Here is a 25564-nt window from a genome sequence, read left to right as displayed (position 1 = left end):
CTGGCAGGGTTCAGTGAAACACAAGTCCTAGTAGCACGTAGAGATGGGGCTCCAAATGGTTGCTCATATAGAAATCAGGGTAGCAGAGCCTTCTGACTGTCACGCTCGTACAGGCAAGCGTTGCTATCTGAGGGCTACGTTACTATTGCTGAACCAGCTGTCTATCGTACGCCTGGAAAACTCTATTCCGTCCGTGGAAAACTGTATTCCGTCAAGTGCCTGTTCTCCAAACGCCGTGTTACATTTGTTGAGTTGCAGCCTTTTAACACGCCTCCACAGGGATGTGTTTTCCTTCGCTTGCCGCACAGTTCCGCACAACTGACATGTTTGCCCGCGCAGTATGACTGCCACAGGTGATTGTTCTTTGTGAAAAAAAAGTATGCCATATTCCCATCGCATACTTTTTCTTTTCTTCTGGAATTCAACACAAACAGGAAGTACTTTCAGCTGGTGTTCAGATGATTCCCACCTTTAAATGTTCTCCTCAACTTTAAACAACGCAGCTAACGTTTTGCCGAGAGTAAGAAACGGATCTAAGCAATAGTAAAAATGATTTTGTTATATCTGCAAATGATCCACAAAACTACCGTTGCTACATTGTTTTTTTATCGAAATGGGCAAGTCAAGGACAGAACAGTGTAATTACACAGTCATGGATACGGTACATAGCAACAACAGCAGCAAGGTCAACCACTCTGTTGCCTCTTCCTATCTATTTACACAATGTAATGAGCAATAAAGATGCAATCCGGGAGAACAGTGCGTAAGTGGAGAGACCAGCCAAACACCTTTCAGCCCCATCTGGGCAAAACTGCTAAGCAACTCCATGACTGGACCTAAATTTGTCTAAACCTTAGAATCATTCTTCCACTGTCCAAAACGTAAATACGATTACCTCTTCCAGCGCAGCAGAAAATGGATGCTGCTTACCTCTTTGCAGCAGATCGAGTCCCACGATTGAGATCTGAGCTTCTGAGACAACAAGTGTGTAATGAGCAGCACTTTATAAGTATGGAGACAATTATTGTAGCAAGAGCTGCCTCAGTGATGCATTGAGGGTTGAAGTGGGCGGGCCAGGCTACTCTGCAGCAATTTCCAGTACCGATTTCTCACTATTAGGGTTTTGTTTGGATGACCAATGTTTTACAATAGATATATTACAGTACGAGCGTGAAAAGGCAAATGGAATGTGACATTTTAAAGAATAATTTTGCATGAAAAACTTTCATTCTTTGCTATCACTCTAGAAATATTTTTTAAAGTTAGTATCTTAAACTGATCAGGTCACAACAGTCGTAGTTTTCACCATCACCATTATTCACCAGCATGATACAGGTCTTCAACCAGATATATTTAATCCTAAAATATGATTCATTTATGGTTTCTATATAGAATATCAATTGAAGATTAGAAGCTTGAAGGGGCTCAGTGATATGCCGGTGTCGATATGAATTCACAGAAAAGCTCAGTGAAAATTTAGGTAAGAACAGGTGATTTCTGGAGAAACAAGGTGAAACACATGGTGAAACAAGGTGAGCCCACTGACAGTGTCAGTCCCATTAAAGCACAACAGGACGGTGGGTATCCAGTGGGACAAACAAATGGCTACCACAAAACACAGTACAAGTTGAGGACACTTTTCAGACTGAACCCTAAATGATTCAGACTGTGACTACAATATTGTCAACCTATGCTGTTGACAACAATGATCTCTGGAGTGCGGCAGTTCTTTATTGAAAAGTTGCAGGGAGAAACTGATTGAAGGAGCAAATATAAGCGAGACATCCAGAGGAGATACTGAGCAAACATCACTATGTTATTGAGTACAGACTCAAGTACTGTACAGATGAAAAAGCACTGTGCACAGCGCAGCAGGATGTGCCAAGATAGAACAATATCAAATATTGCAAGCAAATACCTCAATATAGTAAGGATTATAAAGCTAATTTAGGTATGTAAAGTTTGGAATAATGACAAATATATGAAGTTTTCAATCACAAACCTAAGCAAGGAGAAGGTAGGTTGACCAGTGAATCAAAAGCTTTGACTTCAGCTGGGAATGACTAGATAATATAAACAATATAATGATCTTCTGTTAATACATATAAACAAAGAAATCCCTAAAACAATTTGCAAAATTTCTCAAACAGCGTGAAATGTAGATAAACTAATAATTAATTGCAATAAAAGGGGGATAAAAGAAGGAATAGGAGGGAATACAAAATAGAAATATCCAAGTCACTTTCGATGCATCACATCTAGTTTCCGTCTCCTGGTCCGACCGCATTATTCTCAGCAAGCCGTCCATCAGAGCTATCAATTCAGGAGACGTTTAAAGATTATTAAAGGAATCCATCTTTCCAGCGCTGACAATTTGATGAGATGCGCACGAGTGACTTAGCGACACTTTACAATAAAAAGGGAGACTGTAAAAGAAGGACAGTGGTTGACAGCTTTCTAAAGCCTTCAAGTACAGAAGTGGAAGTCTGTTCATTCACACTTTTATCTGGTTAGAGGACACGACTTATGACTGCGGACACTGGCAGGGAGCTGATGCTAATAAAACGGCTTGTAGTATATTTAGATCTTACAGGACAACAGCCATTGCTGCCAAATGCGCAGTTTCCAAGCAGATTTATTTCCCACTGAGACAACGTGGTGTTGTTACAGGATGAGGCCAAAAAAATATATCTCTGCTGCTTTCTGTTTTGACCACATGCCGGGCTTGAAAGATGCTCTGGTCTTCTGGTTTTGAAGCGCCTCCAGGACTCGTTAAAAAGGCTTTTACCACCAGCAGTATCGAGTGTTTGAGAGACACGAGAGTGACTCGCAGGTGCAGTAAATTATTACTAAAATACAATCTTTCACTGAATGATTGATTTACCTGGCTAAGGGCTCACTGTCTTGAACACAAAACCCTATTCATCTGTGAGTGTGAAGGAAACGGAATGGGACATGATCTCGGAGACCTCCTCATTAAGGTTACGTGCGCCATTAAATCATATTTATGTCCCGCCTGTAAAGAGCAGCAAATTAAAGCAGTAAATATTGGTGCCAATATTTTCCGATCAATGACCAAGAATCAATGTGTCATTACTTCAGACGTGCAATTAACACGTAAAGGTGACACCAGCTCCGGCCAGCGATCAATGGCACCTCTTCTGCGCTAAGCACTGAAAGAGCCAACAAATATTTGCTGTTTTTTTTTTCTAATTCCACAGTGAGGCAGCCTCATCAATCAATCCCAGTATCTTCACCACCACCAGCATCCAGGCGCCTTGTCATTCAAGCACCATTCTGCACAGAAAGAATTGCCTTTCTCTTTCAAGGGGATCAGTTTTGCTTCTTCACTAAGCTAATCCTGCTTGATAAATATATAGCCCAAGTTCAAGTTTGCAAAATGGCCGTCTCGCTTGAAATGCTCCATTTATGTTGAATGGACCACATGGAACTACAAACATGGAGGATGAGTCGCAACCAGTTTCAACTGCTACATCACTATCAATAAATAAATGTTAAATGCTTAAGCATTTAAATCCACTTAAACATGCTGGTTTGTCAATGAAATCAAAACTTACTTGCCATTTTGGTAGGACACTATTGCTGCATTTCAACACGTCAGTTAGCATAAGACAGACTTAATCAACCCTGTGACCTTTTGTAGGTTGCATGAAGATGTTTGACATGTGAACAGATACTGCGGGTCAGGGGTAACGTCATGCATCATCATCGTCATTGTGTTCATTTTTCAAACTTGTTCTTTAACACTTAAAATGTGGTAGGCCACAATAGTACCCTTTAAGAATTGAAGGGAAAAATGTGTGAATATCAGCATGAATGAAGAGAAGATGTTAGCTATGTATGGATATAATGAAGTTTTGTGATCCCCAGCAGAAAAACGATCTTAAACGCTACTTACATTTTGAAAGCAGTGAAATGTAGCGGCAACAGGCACTTGTCTAAGATATTGCCGTCACCTCTTTGCAGTCAGATGAATCAATAATTACACAATAACTAATATAACATATATATATATATATATATATATATATATATATATGCAAGTCAAAAAGAATGTTGAGGGATTCATGGATTAGTGACTAACTATAGGATTCGTCTAGTGATTAATAGTGCCACACTGACCAGTTCAGTTTAGGCGATGGACAGCTTTAAAAATATGTGCAGCACAGCATTCTCCATTTTAGAGAAGTCACTTGCTCTCTCAGCACAGCGCTGTCAAATAAAGAAAATAGAGCAGCCAAACAGTAACAGCAACACAGCACCAATAGGCTTCTAAAACAACCAAGATGAAGGGTTATCTAAAGAACTTCACACAAGCTGTATTTTCATTGTGATCAGCTTGTTTGTGCGTCGCATGTCAAGGAGCTCAAGACCTGAATGCTGCTCTAAAGCAGTAAGGATCATAGTTAAAGCTGTGCATTAGGATCTACTCATTTCATCAGGCCTTTTACAATGGAAACAATGGAATTATGGCACAGCGATAATTCAGAAATGAATGTAGGGATGAATAAGGAAAAATGTAATAGGGAAAAAAGTGTAAAATTTATTTGACATGTTTATATTTCCTGATTTAATTCATCTTATTTTTCTGTATTTCAGCTTTAATTTCTTTATATTTCAACACGTATTTCTGAATGATGGCTCTGCTTTCACTCAACAGAGACAAGTGACAGGGAAAAGCACAGTGTTTAACCCACCTCTGCTATTTGTTGTTCCCTCCTGTCATTGTCCGTTATTTAATCTAGTACAGCGTCCTTGAGCGACGGGAGAAGTGCTTTTAAATCAAATGCATTCGTATTGAAGCATGGAAGTGTCTGGTGCCCTTTTTCCTGCCGCTGAAGAACCTTGTTCCAAGCCAGGGAGGTGATCAAAACCCATCCACTCGTACCAGAATGAACCATCTGCTGCACCTGTCCTTCAGACAAGACCTAACTGCCAGGTGTCTGGATGACATCAGTCCTTGTGGGTCTCTTTCAGCCAACATGGTTTTGACCCATTTCACACAAACTGCAATCTCATTTGTCAAAACAAACGGAAGTGGAGCAAAGAGAAAGGAATCTAGATCACTTCTAACACGCTGTCTGACGATGCTCAGGAAGTTCAGCCCTGGATTGTGTTGTATTGATTTGGATGCATTAACTTTTTAATTCAGAATGTGGTGGATAATAGCAGGCTCATGGAATTATGTAATGCTCGACACTGCGGGTACTAAACCCGGGCGCCGAGATTATGAATGGAAATGTCTTGAGACAGACATGTGCTCTGAAGAGAGTGGGCAGGATTTTTTATTGAGATGGAATATAGATCGAGTATTCCCCCCAGGATGATCGCAGGTTCATGCAGCATGCGTGTTTGCGCCACGACAGGTGGATCAGATCGGAGGCGGCTACCTTTGACCCGCATCGCTGCCAAACGAGCCCATGGTTCGGAGAGTGCTGGAGGGGTTGACCCAGGTGGGCTCCGGCGTTTTCTGAACCTCGGTCTTCACGTCAGGATCGATCTCCGATGGCGATGGAGTCAGCTTTGCTCCTGCCATGTCGAGAATATCCCCCTTCCTTCTCCGCGGAATCAGTCAGAGTTGGGAGCACCGCATCCCCCGTCTCACTCGAGCAGACGCGGGCGGGGGAGCGCTCCCACCGTGGCGCATCAGGGAGAAAGCGGTGGCAAAATGAGCAGGGCTCCGGCGTGTCTCCTGCTTTTCCAGCGCGCCTCCATCTCTGAGATCTTCCCGCGCGTCCGTGAGATTCACGCGTCGTCACGATGTTCACGTCCACGCAGCGAGGACCTTCTCCTGGTCTTACATAACTTCCACGGTGGATCAGGCGTGACCACCGCGCGAGTGTTTTCCAGCACCACAATTGGGTTATTAACCAAGGAGGTGATTCACATCCCAGAAATCAATTCATTTCAGGGTTCGTGGTGTCACGCGGTAGGATGAGCACATCATCATCCACGATCCGAGATTGTTTTGATTATCAGACACGACCCGCTGAAACACGAGACTTGCAGCCAAATCAGAGGGAGGTCCTTAAACGCACCGCGTTTGCATGACCACTACAGGCGCCACACCTGAGGCGCGCGACTGCGACTCCACATGATGCGAACAGCCTCACCACAGCCATCCAAGCGCTGGCAGAATATCAACAAACAAGTCATCTCACGGTTCCTCCGCGGGATAAATGGGACATGGAACTGAATAAATCATTCGAACGGAAGCAGGAAACAAACTCAAGTCATAGATGCGCAAACAAAGAGAAGGGTGTGACATCATCCCATGTTGCCATGGAAGGATTAGCTGATGTTGCTGCTACAGCTCTAAGTGCCTCCAACAATTCTGACCACAAACTTGATTTTTAATTCCTATACCCTTGTAACAGACCTGACTCTCTCTTAGAGATGGGACAGAACAACATCTAAGGGTGGACCTGGAGTCAGGTGTTGTAGGCTTGTCTAACAGGGAGGAGTCAACCTGTGTACTGTGACTTATAGGGTAGCGTGAAATCTGGGCCTCTTGACTTTGGCTGTTGCCCCCACAACCCGACAGCACTAGAAGAAAACATATGGGTGGATCCTACGTCCTGTAAGCCACTTTAAAAATGACGAGTTAATTACGATTAATTAATTACAACATTATTACAATTAGTTAATTCCAAAAAAATCATTAATTGTAACAGTTTGCTCTCCAGACAACAGGGAACCTTTGTAAGTGCAGGAGTTCCTGGTCCACTGATCACACTGCTGCACAAGACACGTCGCAGCTAGGATGATAACAACAACAACAAACATGGAGGAATCCCTGAACAAAAGCAAACAAAAGCATCTGTTTGCTTTTGTTCAGGGATGTTGTTCGCTACACAATGGCCAGGGTTTCCACTACTCTGAATGTACTTGAAATTCTTTTAAAATTCAAATTCTTATACAAATATTTTCAAGACATAAAACGAGCTTCAGTTTAAATAAGGTGATATAAAAACTTGAATATAGCCACCATCGTGATTTATTGTTCTGTTGTCGAACTGATGCAAAATAATCAATATTTTGTTGTTTAAATGTATCTATGGGTCCATCATTTGATTCAGTAATATGCCAAATTCATTAAAATTGAAAAATGTGGCTTCTTTTGGCAAATACTCTTACACCATTAAACTGTGTTTAATTGAGATTAATTAATCACAAATTCTCTATTAACTAGATTCATTTTTTTTTTTTTATCGAATCCCACCCTTAATTTTAAATAATGAGTGGGGAAATTGTATTTAACAAAACCCATCGTCGAGAGCTTTGCAAATAAATAAATAAATAACTTTTATTTCAGTTCTCAAGCACTGTGTCTGGCAAAGCAATATAGTTCAAGCTGCAGAATGTTTTACAAAAAAAATCCCCATTGTGGGAACAATATAGGCAGCCTAATCTAATATAATGTAATCTAAAACAGCACTGGACTTGAATCACATGCAGTTAATCACGAATATTAAATATCAATTACAAGCCAGTTACAGTCAAACATGTGACTTTAAAAGAGTTAAGTATTTCTGAGTGTAATAGCATCATAGTATCTCTGGACATTTCTCTTATCAGCAGACTGTTCATTGCGTTGCACTCTTTAGTCGTGTGCCACTGCGCACGTGACTTGCATTTGTCAGGAAAGTGGAATGAGCCGGAGTGCTGACATGAAATATGCAAAAAGGATGTGAGATGCTTGGAGCAGAGGAAAGGTGTTAACTGCTGAGGCAACTGCTTGATGGTGAGGAAAGCAATATGGAGGAAAGAAATTCTCTTCTGTCCGGACGATCGTGTTTACTGTGATTTCTCAGTGGAATGCTACTAGACAGAGGAGTCCAGAAGGGGACGCTTGCATGACACCACATCATAATCCTCAACTCTGGTTGAGCTTGTTCATTTTTACTTTCAGCCTTAATGGTCAGAAATCAAATGAAATACAAAATACAAATGCAAATACAAAAACGCTGTCCCAGAGATGAGCTGACAAACTGTAGTGAGTGAAGTAGTTGAATAAAAATGAGCGTCACACAGCAGACACCACATTCTTTTGGAACTCTCCACAAGCAATGTCAGTATAAAAATCATTTGTTATTTAAAAACATGTTTTATAAGGATCTCACAAGCGCTTTCATTATTGCTGACGAAATACAAGTGTCAGGAGATGCGTTCAAAAAGAAGTAGAAAGGCCCATGAACAGATGCCAACTTGAACCCTGGGCTCTGTGTTCGAAACTGATTAAACAACAACAGTGATTCACCCAGAAGAGGAGGAGCTTTCTGGGGGAAGTCTGGGTCTCTTTGCTCTGGCTGCTGCCCCCACAACTTAAACTTGCTGGACAATGGATGGATGGAGGTTGAACGGCTGATTGTGAAGAGACTGCTTTTGTTAAATCCAAATAAAGGAAACTCATTCAGGCCGCAGCAAACCGCCGTTGACTACAGCCAATATTTAATATTTAATACTCTGTGTACATTTCTATATTATTTATGGACCTACAGCTCCCGGTGGTGTCTAATTTTAGCAGGAATTCCCTTTGAAGACGTGCTCTGACACGATATTAACATTTTAAATGACAAGGTAGCACACACAGGTAGCAGTGTAGCTTCAGCTTCAGTCGTGAACTGAAAACCAAGGACTCGAACAGCAAGAGAGCAGCGAAGGGGAGGAGTGTTGATCTTTATCTTGAGCTGGATTAGCTTCCTAGGTGTGTCACAATGTGACAATAAATGAGGAGGAGGCAGCAGTCAAGCTGTTCCTGACCATTTAATTCAGTGGATGTTAAGACGTTGTCAGCAAGGTGGAGAGCATGGGACAAGCCTGCGACAACTTCAGCGGCTGAATGAATTTCAGTTACATTATTGGAAACTCAAGCACTCTTCTTTAAGCCTTTACATTAATTCTAAATAAGTTTGCTAACATATTTATCGAGATTAAGTTACTTTTCTTCATCAATTTAATGGCATCGTCATACTATGCGTTTTCACAGCAGAGAATGTATGATGAAATATTTCTCTACGTCTTAATTAGCAGGATTTATTGCGTAGAGCGGAGAATAAATTACAGAAAAAGCAATAAAAAGTGAGTGGTTCCAACCTGCGCTGCGGCAGTGCGGAGCTGCTCACGCACATGAGCTCAGAGAGGCACCTAGTGGCGAGATCGGGATTTGCACCCAGAGTGAGCAGGAATTCATTTAGTACGACACAAATTTGTCTCAACTTCCATTTTAACTGTATGCTTAGCTTTTATTCCCTGACGATTAATGCACAGAAGGAAAGAAAAAATCAACTGTTTTAGCTTTGCTTGATGAGAGAAATGGATTCTGACTATTTGGAACCCCCGTTTCCTGAAAGGTTGAAGTCTCTCAACAGCAAAACCACCTCCGTACAAAGTGTACTCAGCCATGTGCGGAGTCATTTGAATATGGAAATGTTTAAGGCGCATGTAGGGTGAGAATCAGAACTAGAGAAAGAGCTGCAGTGGTGAGGAGGCGCCCGCTGAGAACCCAGGCAAATAAACTAGGATGGATTCTGCAAGATGGAAACTTGCTGAGATGAAAGAGAATGATAAGAAAAGGGGCGTCACTGCGGGTGGAGACGCTGGCGAATTTAACCCCGCATCATTCAGCTTAGTCACTGACAGAACGATTGCAGCTTTGAGGGCTTTTGTTTGCCAGGGAATATAATTTTAGTTTTCAAAAGCTCTTAAAACTGGATCCAAAATAACGCAGACTGAAAGAATAAAGCAGTTCGACTTATATTTGTCCATCCATGGCGCCCCCTCTGTGTCACATTGTGATGGCTGTGAGTGAAAAAAGGTGATTTACCCGGTGCCACCTGAACTCTGTGCTGCAGTTGAGCACCGAGAGCTGTTATCATGGCTCCTCTGTCAAACCATATTAAGGCAGAGCGCTGGTGCTGCTGTGGGCGAGCCGTCTGCCTCAGCACAGAAGGAGAAGGAGGAGGAGGAGGAGGAGGAAGTCTAGCCGGAGCTGGAGGCAAGCACGCAAACACGCACGCTCCATCGCTGCACACACAGGGAGGTAAGGACTGCTGGTTGGCCTGCGGGCGTTCTATGCCAAACTACCTTTCTTAATGGCCACAACCTCATGCGCTCACTGCTTAATGAAAATGTTGAAGGCGTGCGTGCAAAACAGCACGCTCCAATGTTTACACAGAGGAGGGTGACAGCATTGAAATGGAAGAAAAATACCCAAGACCGCTGGGAATCACAATGTTATCGCACCTCTACCAACATCTTAAAAGAAGTATGCCGATTAAAAATATTTATTCTGCCAATATGGAGTCTATCCAATATGTTCCATACCAGGGGTTAGCAATTAAATTTCATCAGGGGCCACAGTTTTCAGTTGTCACTGTTGTGAGGGGCCGTCAAGGCAAGAAGAAAAGAGTTAAGAGTGAAATTCATTTACATTTTGCGGCCAAAAGAATAAGAACAGAACAGAACAAGAAAAACTGCATATATTCATTTCAAGATTCTCTTTCTATGAAACTTTCAATTATTTTAAAGTTAATAATAAATGTGATGTAATTGTTTACTCAGAGGGACCAGAAATGCAGTTAAAAAGAGCACTATATTTCAACGTATCTATGAAAAGTCCAAGGGAAACAAACACATAAAATGGAGGGAAAAAATATTAAATAAAAATGAAGAAAAAAAAAGTTTTATTTAGAACGTGAATACTAATGAATGACGAAAAACTCAATTTCAAAGTCAATCTGGAGTTTCACTCTGACCACATGAGGGCCACATTAGTGCAGGCAAAGGGGTGCATATGGCCCCCGAGCCTCACTTTGCCCACTTCTGTTCTTTACATTCTATTGACTCCTCTAACAATGACATCCCATGATGACATTGAGTCTCTCTTTGGTTATTTCAGCACATTTGATACAACAAAGATGATACATTTAAATCGTGCCAAAGTATAGACACAGTACAGTTTTATATAATATGAATTAAACACTTCCAACTTTTTTCTGTCGATAACAAATGAAATTGCAGCTACAATAATGATATATTCACAGACACATGCTACTGCAATACTTTCCAAAGTTTGCAAATAATTCTGATCACCATTTTAGCCGAGTCCAATAGAGGCCAAATAAAACAAAAACAAGTTCAAACTACTTAAATAATAATGAATGCTTCAGAGAACTTCACAAAATGTTGATGCTGCACAGTGCTCAGTTTTGGCTGCTTATAATATGATTTAGTAGTAGCATTCCTTAAGCCCTTCTCCAGAATATATGATGCGTGATTTAATCTGTAACACATAATCCGCTACGAAACAAACATCAAAAACATTACTTTGCTAATATCATCATTAGAACCAGGTTGCTTCACTCAGGCGCTCTACTTCCCTTTAAATCTGCATATGTGTTCTCTTATTAGGGCACCGCAAAGACAAATGGGCCAACGGCCCCATGAATAAAACAAGTGCTCCCTGCATGTGGTCGCAGGCAGAGTCAGTCTTTGAGAATTTCCTTTCTTCATTTTCAAGCCTGAAGAACCGAAAGACGCAGAGTGAAAATGTAATTCCTCTTGTACCGGTCTTCAGCAACAATAATGCTGATGGGGAGAAAAGGTCAGCCTGATAAATAAAAGATTCCTTTCATAGGTTCGAGCAACTGTGTGTCTTTCAACACATTTTTACTCTCATACTGTCTTGTAAAATCAATGAATGACAACACTGAACTCCTCACAGAGAAGCAGTATTTCGGCTGGTGGAGGGACCAATAATGTGACTGTTGTTCCAGATCATTCCTCTGTGTGACGCTGGATACAAAAAGAAGCACCTACACACACACACACCATCTTTGCGGGGACCGCTCATAATGCTTTCCCCAGCCTCTCACCCTAAACCGAACCATCCAAAACAAATGCCTAAGCTTAACCAGGACCCTATACCAAACTGAAACTAAACATAATGACCCATATACTTTGCCGTCTTCATCCTCAAATTGAGATTTGGATTTGTGGGGTCCAGCCAAATGGTCTCCACAAAAGGCATATGATCCTAACAAGGAGGTGTTTTGTTAATAATTGGTCCCCACAAGCAAGGACAAACCAGGTACACGCACACACACAAAATCTCATATCTGGAAATGGCCCCATCGTGGCATCCGCTCATTGAAATATGACAGCCACTCTCATCACAATTAAGCTGTGACTAATACATCCGAGCAGCAGGAATTTCCAGAAAAGAAAAATTGCAAACAAAGGGGGGGGGGGTTGAACATTTTTTTGAAACGCACCAAAAGACATAACATTCCTCTCTGCGGTACTGTCGGAGCCGAGCCTGCGAGTTCAGCAGCGGTAATGACTGGAATTAATCTGAATAATAGGAATAAAAAAGCTTCAGAAGAAGTGCAGTCACTTAAGCCTTTTCTCCGTATTCCAGGAATACCATTTCTGGAAAGTGAGCCTTTCGGATTCTTGTTCACAGACTCTTCACGGATCAACAATTTCATCGGAAACTACAGCTTGACCGTGATCACACAGAAACAAACAGAGCAGACACCGGGCTGCCGATGGGAACAAGTCTTCCTGTCTGTAAGTGTCATCCACCCACTCGCCGCTGATGTTGGTGAGTAATGCCACCTATAGCCGGAGTGGCTAATCAGAATGGTCCGACAACAACAATCCATCAGGCGCATTGGACTTTATGCAAGAGGGTGAAATCAGGAGGCACAATATTTCATGAATTATATAACAATAACAAGTCTGACCCACAGATGAGGGGAGCATTAAGAAGTGAAACACAAATGAAATCAGAGTCACACACAATAGTTTGGCTTCATTATCAGCCTCTTCAGCTTGAGAGCGGCTGCACACGGCGCTGACAAACAAAGACGCTCAGCTCTCTTAGCTCAGAAAATGACCTCATTATTGTGACCATCCGGGTTTGAGACATGGCATTGAAAATCAGCACTTCCCTTAAAATGACTTGATCAAAACATTGCTTCTGGGTCATTCCCAAATCGACTCCTGCCATCTAGGTTGGCAGTTAAAACTTAAAACTCCATTTCTCAACAAGCTCAGCCTCCTTTCACACATAACAATTAGTCAGTGAACCAATTATCAGGCATTAAATCGGGCTTTGGCCCAAGGAAAAAAAGGGGTTCACCGCTGAGCTCTGCATTACAGTCTTCCAACATGAACCTAATGAAGCGACACAGGACGTGTATCAGTTTAATCTTCTGCCTCGTGTTTGGTGCATCTTTTGTTTGTGCTCTCCTCTTCCCTTCTATTCCCACATTGCTTTTGTTTTCCACCTTATTACTCGGGCTCTTAAATTCACTCAGATGAAACTCATCCAGGCGTCACACTCCCAGGAGTCACTTCCACAGGAAAACAAATATCTCTGTAGCTCACAGCACAATTCTCATCACAGGACACTTTGTCTTCCGTTGTATGCCGCAAGTACTCACTCGTTTACAATTTAAATCTCCAGCCCGAGGTGAAAGCCGGATCATTCGTTGCCCAACATGGACCTAATGGACCAGATTATGAGGCGGTCATTCTCAGCAGGATGCAAGTCTTTGATGTAAGATATCTATGAAGAGATCTATCAGCGAACCTGAACTGCAGGAGCGATACTGATTCCTCTTGCCACCTGCAAATCAAGGAACCAGTTTCCCTGTCACGACTGTTTGAAGAAGACAACAGGAAAAGTCCTCTCTTATGAGTGGATTACAGGTGGCAAATGTGGAAATCCACACGGTTGAACATGAGTGAACAAATAATAAACCTCCTATAACAGATATATAGCACTGAGGAAACATAAAGGCACTTTAGAAAGCCAAAATACACCCATGAAAAGGACGAGTCCAACAGCCTCACAAGACATCAGTCGGTTTCTTCAGATGACTGGCATTTCCCTGACAGCAAATCCAGGATCATTACGCTGAGTACTATCACTTGACAGACAGAGGTGTTAAGCGCTAAATTCGCAGCCAATTAATGGCGCTCATTTTGTTAACGCTACATTAGCATCTTGGTGAGAACCGAGAAAGCTCAGGGAAAAAAAAAAAAACCTTAACATGGTTAAAGAGATAGATGGAATCAATCTCCTCCTGCGGTTCAGATTTAAATCCAGAAGAGTGTTTGCTGCTGGTTTCTATTTCTGACATGAGCTCAGCAGACACTCTCCCCTTGCTGACGGATAAACCCACACACTTGGATGTAAAGACTCGCAGGTGAGCACAACCGCTATAAACACGTCACCTGTAGAGACGCCTGCAATAGCCACAAAACCACTTGCCGTACCTCTTCAGCAACTGCATAGCCACCAGTACACTCCTCTATATATCAGTGTTTTTCAACCTTTCTTAAGATGCAGCTTGTGATAATTCGTACCTCGAAATAAAAGTTATCTCGAGATCATTCTTATCTCAAGTTAACTTTTATCTCATGATAATTAGAATCTCAGAATATACCAGAATATAGAATGAGTAGCTTTAAGCCCATATGTGACTAAGCCATATACATGATCACCCGCTCTCAGTCCATGGCGCTTGTTTTCCCACGACTCACTGATTCTATATAGAGATTTATTCACAAAATCCGGTAATGATGAGATAAAACTTATAAAATATAATTTATAAATATAGTCATACATGTCAGATCCCAAAAAATAAACACATGCATGTCACCTCTGTACCGTACCTCCATACTACGGGGGCTGCGTAATACGTATAGCTTAGTCATAGATGGTATCATTTTGAGTAGAAGACACTTGATCCGAGTGTTAAAAGTGCAGCGACTTTGGCATCAGCAATATTCTGACTTGCAGACAGTGACTGACAGTGTTGACCAACAGTAGAAGTGGCAGTTATGCATGCGCTGACATTTACAATTGTATCTTGAGATAGAAATTATCGAGATAACTGTTATCTCGGGATGAAAAAAATAAAGTCATGCACGTCACATCCAAAAAAAAAAATAAACACATGCATGTCACTTCCTGGGCTCCGTAGTTTTGGCATGTTAATTGCAGGGTGTGGTGCAGCAGCGCCACCTCCAGGGACAAGAGCAGACTGCAGCGCATCGTGTGTTCTGCTGAGAAGGTGATCGGTTGCAGCCTGCCATCTCTTCATGACCTGCATGTCTCCAGGACCCAGAGACGTGCAGATCGGATCAGAGCTGACCATTCAATCTCACATGTATTTTTAGGACCAACTTGCTGACAATTTAGGCCAAAGACCTTCTACTTTGGAAAATTTCCAGACTAAGGGAACTTGGCTGGTCAGCAAGGAAGCATTGACCCTGAAAGCTTTGAGAAACCTTCGAGTCACACGCTTTTTTTTTTTTTTCTTCTTATAATTGAGTTTCAATCGGACTCGCTCAGCACTTTTCAAACGATTCTCAAAACAATCAGTCGGTTATACACGTCGAAGTGATCCCTCCCAGGTCCTTTCCTTGATTCATGTGAGGCTGGGACATTTCTAATACGGCTGTTTGCGGCATACACACCGGTTGAAAGCCGATAACTAGCCTGTAGCGGTCTCTTGCTGAAGGCGTGTTATTTTATCAAGTTGATTCTTGCTGGCCGACTCCTGCAGCCCACTGCCATTTACTGTTATAGGCCACTATGACAGATGCAAAGGAACAGATGCCAAAGGCCATGAGGGCAGCGAGGCAGCGAGCACAGCCTCCTGGGGGTTAATTTGTTTTGAAGGCTTTTCACTCAACAAGACATCAGCACAGGAAATAATCCAAGACACATAGCATGAGCGAGCAGCGGATCATCAACTAATAAATGGCTCGTCCTCATCTGCTTCCGTTTCTACTTCAGGGACGCCACAAATTATAGAGCGCTGTGAGAGCATGTGATCATTGTTTTCCAGAGCTTACTTTCCAACATGCAGACTGCAGGGACCGTGTTCAGTAAGCTACAATTATCCTCTTGTATTTTTTTTTTCCTTCATCTCTGCAACGACCATCCGGCATGTGAACGTGAATGCTTACACAGAGCGTGACTGACAAGAGTATTGGTAGCCCGGCAACAAGCCCTAATTACCCTTTGCAATTTGGTGAGAAGCAACAAAACACTTCACAGGAGACTCGCTGGATAAAATATAGATGGGCCTCATATGCAAAATCAAACAGGGATAAGTCAGCAGCTTGGATTCAACCAGAAGCCCGTAATAAAGCAATAAAAAAAAAATAGAATAATGCCAAGTGACGGCAATTATTCTGTTGGCGATCCATCTTGTTTTGTTTTGATTGGCTGAAAGCACTTCTGATGTCATTGATAGATAAAGCTGAACAGCAGGTGGAGAGTCGATATTAAAGCTTCCTGAGGACGGAGACTGATCTGCACTTGCCAGGGTTACATCGACATAAAACATAGCAACAGCAATTAAGATCTACGTAAACAAGGACCAGAATGATAAGGGAGGGAGAAAAAAAGCAGCCTTTGTCGAGAACATAATTCTTGTTAAAGCTTTAGGGTTACACTCTTGGAACATCAATTTAACGAAATGATCAATGAGCCAATTTGCCACACACAACAGCCATGCACAAAAACCCATGGAATCAATGCGGGAACACGGCTACTGCGGACGACAAGCAACCAGCTGAGGCAGCGAGATAACCTACACAATGCGCCACTGGATGGAAATAAATGCCCTGTCGGCATATGAAGACACTATGCAAATGGAAAGGGTTGAGAAGCCGAAGGTTTGACTACACACCATAGACACATATAACTGAAATCAAAAACAGCTAGGGTTTGAAGTTCATTTGTCTATTTTAAAGGGTAAGATGTAAGGTAACCCATCAAGAGAATTTGAGGACACCATGGACAGTTTGCAGAGCAGAGAACCACTTACACCTACGGACAAATCACAGTCATAAAATTACCTCTTCAAGTCTCTGGACCACCTGTCCACATTTCAAGAAAGTAGACTTGGTTGCTGCCAGAAAGCAAACAGGCAGTTCGTACTGTGGCTAACTTTAAGACATGTTTTTAAGACTTTGGAGAATTTTAACTCAGAATAAAATGTATTTATATGCAACTTTAAAGTATATATATATATATATCTGAGACTTTTTATGTCATTTTTAAAAATGCACAGACACAAATATAAAACCATTATTTCTCCCAAAACTATTTTTTCCCCTCCATTTCTTCCCCACAATGATTCTGATTTCAGATCCAACAAACGTGTATTTATCAAACCTGTGATGTGACACATCTAGGACTAGAAGTAAAATCATGACTATTAAGATGCAACTTTTCAGCGTTTTTTTGATTGTGAGAATTTTTTTTTTCTCTGAGCATCAGAAAATGGATCAAAACCAAAGTACACAAAACTTTCACACTTCTGTCACATTTCTCTTAACTAACTTTGTTATCCAAATAACATAAACATATAAAATGTGCTTTTAATGTCATAATATGATCTGAAACTTAGATTTCTTTCTTGACAACTGGATAAAAATATGTTCAGAACAGACTTGATAAGTACAATAAGAGTCATATTGACTTCACCAAAGAAGTCAAAGAAAACAAAATGAAAGCCATAATTTTTAAAGTAAACAACAGCAGCGTTACAAGTCAATTCATGGAAAAAATAAATGGTCAAATACATTAGAGAGCAAAGAGCAACACTATAACCATTGAATAACGTCTCAAGTCAAACAACATGGGTCCAAATATAAGTGCAACAATACACATGACAACTCAACAGGAAGTGCATAAATCAGTACCATAAATTTGCAAAGCAATACTGAAGAAGATGCAGAGCTGTTCTAATAGCTTTGCTTCAGCACCATGGAGAGTTCTCAGCAGAGCTGTTCCGCCACCGCTGCTGTTGCCTGAACAATTCCAGCCCACTTGGGCGACAAGCAGCATCTGGCGGTTTGTCTGTAAAACCACAGCAATAACAGAACTGAGAGACTCCCCAATTCTCCACAGCACTCACGTCACTAACACCAATCAGGGCAAAGCTTCCCATCATCAGACTTGCTCGACGGAGGTAGAAATGAGACACCAAGTAGCCCACAAACCTTTCAAATAAGCACTTATAAATATATTGATTTGTTTTTAAAACCCACTGCAGTTTGTGGTTTTGTTTGTAACTGAAAGTCACATTAAAAGGAAGTTGCTTTGTCTTTGACTTTGGCTGTGCTGTAGAATTACAGCAAAACATTGAGCCCCTGAAGGCACTTCAGTTTTTCTAGCACTCATAATTCCAAAGTTGCTTTAATGGACAAGCTAAAGCAGTTTTGACACCAGTTTACAGACAGAGAATCCAAATAAATTGTAATTTCATCTTCACATTATCTGTATTTTCTTTTTTCTTTTGTTTTTAATAGATTAAGCTCTATGAGAAACATAATTGTGGAAGAGACAGGGATTTTCTTTTTTTTTTAAACATAATATTTTTGTTTATGTTGCACACAGCTTCTTTAGAGTGTTTGCTGTGGCTTATCATCCGTGATAATGAAGAATAACTTTATGGTAAAATAAATCCCATTAAAATTATTTTTAACTTCAAATGCCACGCCAACACTTTAAAAGAACCCAAAACTTCAACAGTGTATGCAGACTTGGGATCACACATTGCTCTGAAGCATCGCCATGATGACTGTTGGAACAGGCGGTGCTTAATGCTTGACAACGTGGTCAACAATGGAATTATCAAATAAAGAGGAAACGTGTGAGACATGAGTCATAAAGTTGAACCACTCCTGTTCGTTCACCAGCCGACCAGGCAGTGAGGCGGGGAGTCGGTGATGCCACAACTGAAAGTGGAGGATAGCGTTGCCAGATTTTCATGGCACTTTGAAAATTGTAGAGTGGGTTGCCAGGATTTCATCAGAGGTCTTGCAGAGTTTTACGCCGTTTGATCACATCACATGGCACTATTCGACATCGGCAACTCTTCGACACCAAAGTCGAATGTTGTTTCTTTACTATACTCAGTATTCGGTCAACGACTGTTTGGTGCTTATTAAATTTGATGTTTAATGATCACATCGATAGTAGATAAAGGTCAAATTCCCTTTAACCATCATGCAGATATAAGACATAATAGTTTTAATATTGGCATTTTAATATTCCAGCACAAAATATATGTATGTAGCCACTTCATCCAAGGACAGAACACTGAAGCAGAAAATGTTAGTGGGATTTATTGGATTGTTCTTCAGGTATTTTAAGCTTCTGGTTAAAGTTGGAGAGTCTTCAGTCCTTCACTCAGATGGAAAGATTCCCACAGGCACCACTGAATAAATTCTTCCCCACTGTTTCCAGTTGATTGTGGAAGGACAGAATCCTCAGCAGACTAATGTGGAAATCAAGGTTGCGGCAGAAGTCGACCGAGCTCGTGTTACCTGTCATCATTCTGAAACGTCTGGTCTCCGAGCAGTAGGTCCCTGAAGCGGTAGCGAGGTGGAAGAGGTGGAACCTCTGTGTCCATCTCCGCCATCTTGAGACTGGAAATGTCCAGAATAACGCCAGAGTTGCTGCAGTTGTTCTTCTGCAGGGTCTCAGAAGGTGCCCTGTCAAACCAGGGCAGAGAGCATCTGCTTAATAACATGCTCACATCTGTACTGCACTTACGTCACATCTCCCACGTCGGTGAGGGAGTTGGAAACCTCCAGAGGAATTAAAGCTTTCCAGACAGAGGAATATAAATGTTAGCTATGAAAACAATTCATTCTCCGAGGACTAGGAATCAAGTGCGAATCATGTGCACGCTCTCCATAAATCCCCAGATAACACATTAGCCATCTGAGTGAGGAAGTTCACAACACAGCAAACACAAGTGCTCCACAATTTAATAATGCACAAATTATTCATAAGGGGCTTTAACACGAAAGCAAAGGCTGCTCTCATCAAGTTATTTTATGTATTTTATAACTCAGTCTAAACGTCTTCAGGTCTCGCCTTGGAGCGGCATGTTCCCCGAGGAACACACCTGCAACATAAATGTTTTGCTATGCAACAGAAGTGCGGAGCTCAGGCCTTCCAAGTAGGTCATGCATAAAGGTCTGACTGCGATGCTACCAACCATAACAGTTGTAATTTACACAGTCATGAATAACTGAAATTGAACATACTGAAAGTGAACATACATTTCCAATCCTTGATCGACGTGTGGCGCAGGTTATTTAATTTATACGCAACACTGCATGCTGTTGTGTGGGTGCATTGTGCCGCTCTTCGGTGGTAATGAGTGGAGAGAGGTCGAGGAAATTACCTGTCACTGTGGGAATTTGATGATCGACGTGGAGGACTCATGGCTGCCTCTGTGGAGACACAGAGGAGGAAGAGAGAAGAGGTATGTCTCACCTTGCTTAATAAAATACACCTCTTAAAGACTCCAGGTAATGAGATTATACCCGGGGGTCGGAGCTTCACCCTGCTCAGCTTAGCAAAGCTTCTGAAATCACACGCAAGTGTGAGCCACCCCATTCAATGAGAACTCAACGTTGACCTTTAATACTGATTTTATGTTCCCTAAAAATGCGTAGCTGCTCATCGTGTAGTGGTTTCTATCTTAAAAAAACATTTTTTTATGGCTAGTGGAAAGAGTGACTGCAATGCCTCCTCCATCTAAACCTATCTGGATCATCCATCCCAGTCACACCTGTCCTCTTCATGACCTCATTTACCTCCCCCATGAACCTCATTGTTAGTGTCTATCATTCTTACCCTGTTTCTGGTATCTCCATCTCCTACATTACTCACCCACCAAGTCACTCCAGACGACAACTGCCCTAACTCCTGTAATTATACCATACAGCGCATACTGGTCTCACTACTGTCAAAGCTTTCCTGACAGAATATCCCCCCTTTTCACGGCTCCACCCTGCCTGCACTGTCTGCTTCACCGCCTTTTATCATTGTCGGTTCTTCAGTTCTTCAATTGATCCCACTTGATCTGTTGTCACCTCTGCCTGCTTCACAGGTCCTCCTGCCTCTCCCTCGTATTCGACCTTGTATCTACTGACCTTCAGTCCTCTTCTTTCTGGCTTACACCTCCACTTCTAGAGCTTCTACTTCAACTCTTTATTATTGTGACTACAAGTCACTGTCACTGACAAGAGAGCTATATTACATTTTTGTGCAATAAATATGTTCATTCCATAAATAACGTAAATGTTGCAACTCCAATCAAAAGTAAGCAGTGAAAAGATCAGCAACTATGTAGCAGACTATATAAGAGTAAGAACTCAAACCACACCCACGAGTTACCTAACAAAAGAGTCGTTTCGGAACATATGGCCATTGCATGGAGACAAAATACCCCGTTCTTTTAGCACCACTTTTGAACGACTTACATTTGAAGGACTGTACATAAAACTGACCAACGCTTGCGGAAAATCCTGCCTGCTGCAGCGAAGAAAGCAATAACTAGGAACTGGCAGAAAACAGCTGCACTGAGGCACTGGATTAACATTTCTGAAACTATAGAGACAATGGCATACAAATGAAGACAGGAGGAAGACTGAGGGAAACGCCTTAATTACAGACAATATAACTCTCAAAAGATATTCAGCTTAAGTAGGAAAAAAAATCTGAACACTCCAAGGGCACAATATCTCATTGAGTGTGGTGTGTTCCTTTTATCTGATTTATTATTAGTTATTTATTTATTTAGTACTACCTTTTCTGAGCTGTACTGTACATACAATGCACTTTATGCATTCATATGTACTTTTTATTATCACTAGAGAATTCATTTTTGCCTTTGATTATGATATTTTCATTTGTGTGTGTGTGTATGCCTGGATTTAAGGTTTAAGTTTGGTTTAGACTCCTGGTTAAGGTTAGCCATTTGTTTTGGATGGTTAGGTTGACGGTGAGAGGCTGGGGAAAGATAGAGATATAAACATAAAAGTGCAAAAAAATGTATAAATATACATCTTGCGCTTAGGCTTTCACAGAATTCACTCTCACAGAAAATGGTCATTCATGTACGATAGTAGATATGCATCAAAAATAGACGTTTGGATTGGTAGCCAGTTTCTACAGAATATTGTTAGCCATCATTGCTTCATCTTATGCAAACATTTTTTCTCATTCCTTTGCGCTGGATTCATGGTCATTGGCTACAGTCTGTATTTGTGCATCCGGTTGAGAGTGTTTGGATTTCTCTGCCACAGGGAAAAATAAGAGGGTAATCTGAAGCTTTGTGTCTGTATGTGGTCATCATCGAAGAGTGTGGGCAGTTTTGAGTGGGCTAATAGCACCCAGAGACATGCTCCATCTGATTAACAATGAGAGCATGAACCTTCAAAAGCACAGACGGGAAGGACAGAGATGACAAATGAGTCTGCTTGAATATATATATATATATATATATATATATATATATATATATATATATATATATATACACACACACACACACACACACTCTTCAGGGGGAAAAGTGGAAAATAGTAAAAATGACTGTGGGCACCACCAAGCAAGTGAACAGCTTTTTATAAAACTAACAACTGCCAACCTTTGAGAGGGAGCTTAATGGATGAGGCGAAGTGACCACGATAAAAGGGAACACAACAAAACTGCTGCCGGTGAGGGACGATCTGTGCTTAATGGAAAAAATAAAGTACAGTCATGGCAAGGAAACTAAACAGACAGACATGCTTTCCAGCTTTCCAGCAGAATTACTCAGTTCTACTGAAAAACAAACACTTTATTAGAATAGCTCGTATTAATCAAGGATGCTTTGTGGCTTGGGATCAAAGTAAATCCATCTCTTGATCTGATACTTTTTTTTTCAGAACAATAAATCAGTTTCAAAGAAGGTGCTGTGTAAAATCAATCATATTATTCGTTGACGATACTTGAAAAGTCTTAAAAAACAATGCACAATAATAGACATTGAAATAGCAGCATAAATTAAAATAATTTTTTTTTATTTTTGAGGGATAAGTGCTGTTGGTTCACCAAATGTTTGTGTGAAACTCTCATAATGGCAACTCATCTACATAGAGTTCTCCTCCACACATTCATAGCGTGGATTCCTGCTACGTCTGGACTTCCCCTGACGTTTAAGTCAAGTCAGACTCGCAATGACAGCGATGCACTGTAGTCATTTGAGGAAGACTCCACCCAACAACAGTGCGTCTGGAGAGGACGCCATAAATCTGTGGGAGATTTAGTTTCTAACAAGTTACCGAAATCAAAAATGCACAAATGTAACATATAAAAACTGAAGGAATTTAGATCTATGGAATCCAACGTGTAAAAGTCGAGCTAGTGGAAGAATTGCTTGAGGTGATGGAAGACCTGCATACCAGCGCTGCTGGTGGTTCATTTGCATTACTGAGTGACTTAGGCAGCACAGTGAGTGATGTCACGGTTAGTGTTGCAGCAAAGGTTTGAATCCCTCTTGGGCTTCCAACCACTATAGTGCACATGAAGACACAGTCTAGGCCAGGGATCTGAAAGTGGGGGCCCTGAGGATGCATTACGGGGGGCCCATTAATAGATGTCCGATTATGGATGTGGCCTCAACAGGACACTCTCTCTTTGTCCAATGCGAGAGGGTTAGAAACAATAAGTAAAACTGGATGGAAAGCGTGAACTTAAACCCTGAACTAAAGGTGCAGAAACCCTCGTGATATATGATATTTATATAGATAACTTGCTGTCATGCAAGATGAGGTGCTAGACTCCAAATTTGCGTTATATATCTGGCGCTAGTGATCTTTTTCAAGTGAGCCTCCCCTTGTTCTTCAAGTGGTTTGCATTTCACTTGCTTTAAAAAGAGCATTTCTAACACAAATAAAGGAGTACCTTTCCGTTAATGATGTAAAAGTATTTAATTCCATGCTAAAGGTGGAACAGAATGACTTTGACGGCCCTCTGGTCTGTGACTCACGCTCACATCGACTTGGCTTCTAGTGGCCTTTGGGTAGATTGAGTTTAAGACCCCTGGTCTAGTCTGTGCGCTCGTGTCCAACTGCCCAGGGTGACCCCTGCTTCTCACCCCAGTGAAGGAATAAGCAGAGGATGGAGAGTGAATACATCAAACATGCTTGATCAGATCAAACCTGGATCATCTGTATAAAATGATCCACTTTCTGGGCTGCAGAACAAGATAACTGCGTAAGAGTATGAGTGGTGTTGACATGCTCTCCATGTCAAGAGCATCTGAACATCGATGCAGACTGCATGGTCTCACGTCAGCACTTACTGTAACCCTGGCATGTGACGGTCCGGAGCCTGAGCACTAGGACTGCAGCGAGCCAAAGTCAGAGTCATTCTTTCCTCCAGGTGCAACCACGGACTGCCTCCCCGCAGACTTCATTCACCTGACTGTTTCCGAGTCTCGTCATGGTAAACAAGCGCGTTTGCTCCTTAAACTGCCGACACAGCGATGCTTCTGCCGCCGAGGAAGCCTCCGCCTGACGCAGGTCTCCGTCATATTGAGAAATGTCACTGGAATCCGCAGCTTAATAAAGCTCGGACGAGTTAGCTTCAAGTGCGGCGATGTTGCTAGCTGCTGTGTTTGGTGTTAAGACGGAAACTAGTCCGGTGCTGTGTTCTGATTGGCCGACGCACCGTCACAGATTTATCGTTCACCTTTATCGATCCATGGCCCCCGCCCTTCCAACCGAGGATCTATTCACCCCCGGGAACAACTTTGTTTAGGTCAAATAAAACATGCGGCTTTTTTTTTTTTTAATCCAAACTCTTGCCTTCCAATGACCAAAAAGATGGATTCACCCGCTGAATGCGGATTATCGTAGCGATTACCTCAGTCGTTTACCGAAATTAAAACGACGCTTCTTTCATATCTGTGATGGAAATCCAGATGCCATCTGCTGGACAGCCTTGGAGTTCCTGGAAAGCTGGCAGGGTAAATGCATTTTGAGATAACATCGACTGCTTATTCCATGTAAAGTAAGTTGTTTGGCGCGTTGTATCCTCTGATATCACTGAGTCTGAACCACCCGCACAGGTGTTCTGGAATGCATTTTTAAACAATAAAACAAGCAGGCATCGGCACATTTATTCATTTTACTGAAAATACTGTACATCACAGGCAAACTCTTCAAACTCTATTTTAAAAAAATACATTCATATCAAGTCATGATCCATACCTGGAGCTGGTCTTTCTTCTGCTATCTGCCTCGCAAATGATCGCCTCACATTAAAAAAAATATTCATTCTGTATTCAGCAGGAGATGGTAGAGAGGCACCGCGACAGCGCCGGTCTCCAGAAAAGCTGTGCGCGTCCGCTCCTTCCTCTGCCTCTCCACACTTCAGCCCATTATCCTCAAGAGAGCAGAGCCCTCAACGTCATCACTGTTAAACCCACACAGACGCGCACAGCTTTCCCAGGCAGCCGTCGGATGTCGCTCACTTTCTTATCTTCTGATCTGGATTCCCACTGAGTTTTCACATTATGCCCGATCGTTTTTTTTCTTTCCACGCGGAAAACGTTCAGGGAAATTACTGTATGATCATATACAGTCTGGTAATAACACAAGTATCATCACTTTCAACAGCTCTTTCACTTCCTTCATCCACAAACCTGGTATTTATATT

The 25564-nt window shown here is 41.7% G+C and overlaps 1 protein-coding gene across 22 annotated transcripts in view; it reads right to left on the bottom strand.

Moving 5' to 3' along the window:
* Positions 1–25290, bottom strand: part of LOC128762066 (potassium channel subfamily T member 1-like) — a 58448-nt gene extending 33158 nt beyond the window's left edge. For 14 of the 22 annotated variants that reach the window (XR_008415524.1, XR_008415523.1, XM_053869868.1 and 11 more), the window contains exons 1-3: positions 25117–25290; positions 20256–20304; positions 19387–19554 (exon numbers count right to left, since the gene is read on the bottom strand). Coding sequence is in view for 20 of the 22 variants with exons in the window: in XM_053869868.1 (XP_053725843.1) it covers positions 19387–19554; positions 20256–20304; positions 25117–25183 (284 nt within the window). In the remaining 2 variants the exon portion in view is untranslated. Of the gene's footprint in view, positions 1–5411; positions 5983–19386; positions 19555–20255; positions 20305–22508; positions 22528–24206; positions 24599–25116 lie in introns of those variants that run through there. The other 8 variants (XM_053869873.1, XM_053869878.1, XM_053869888.1 and 5 more) reach the window with 5 other exon arrangements.
* Positions 25291–25564: the final 274 nt, after the last annotated feature.

This window comes from Synchiropus splendidus, chromosome 7 (genome assembly GCF_027744825.2).
Source record: "Synchiropus splendidus isolate RoL2022-P1 chromosome 7, RoL_Sspl_1.0, whole genome shotgun sequence".
NCBI lineage: Eukaryota > Metazoa > Chordata > Actinopteri > Syngnathiformes > Callionymidae > Synchiropus > Synchiropus splendidus.
Note: the sequence above shows the minus strand (reverse complement) of the source record. Positions and strands in the feature narration are given on the sequence as shown.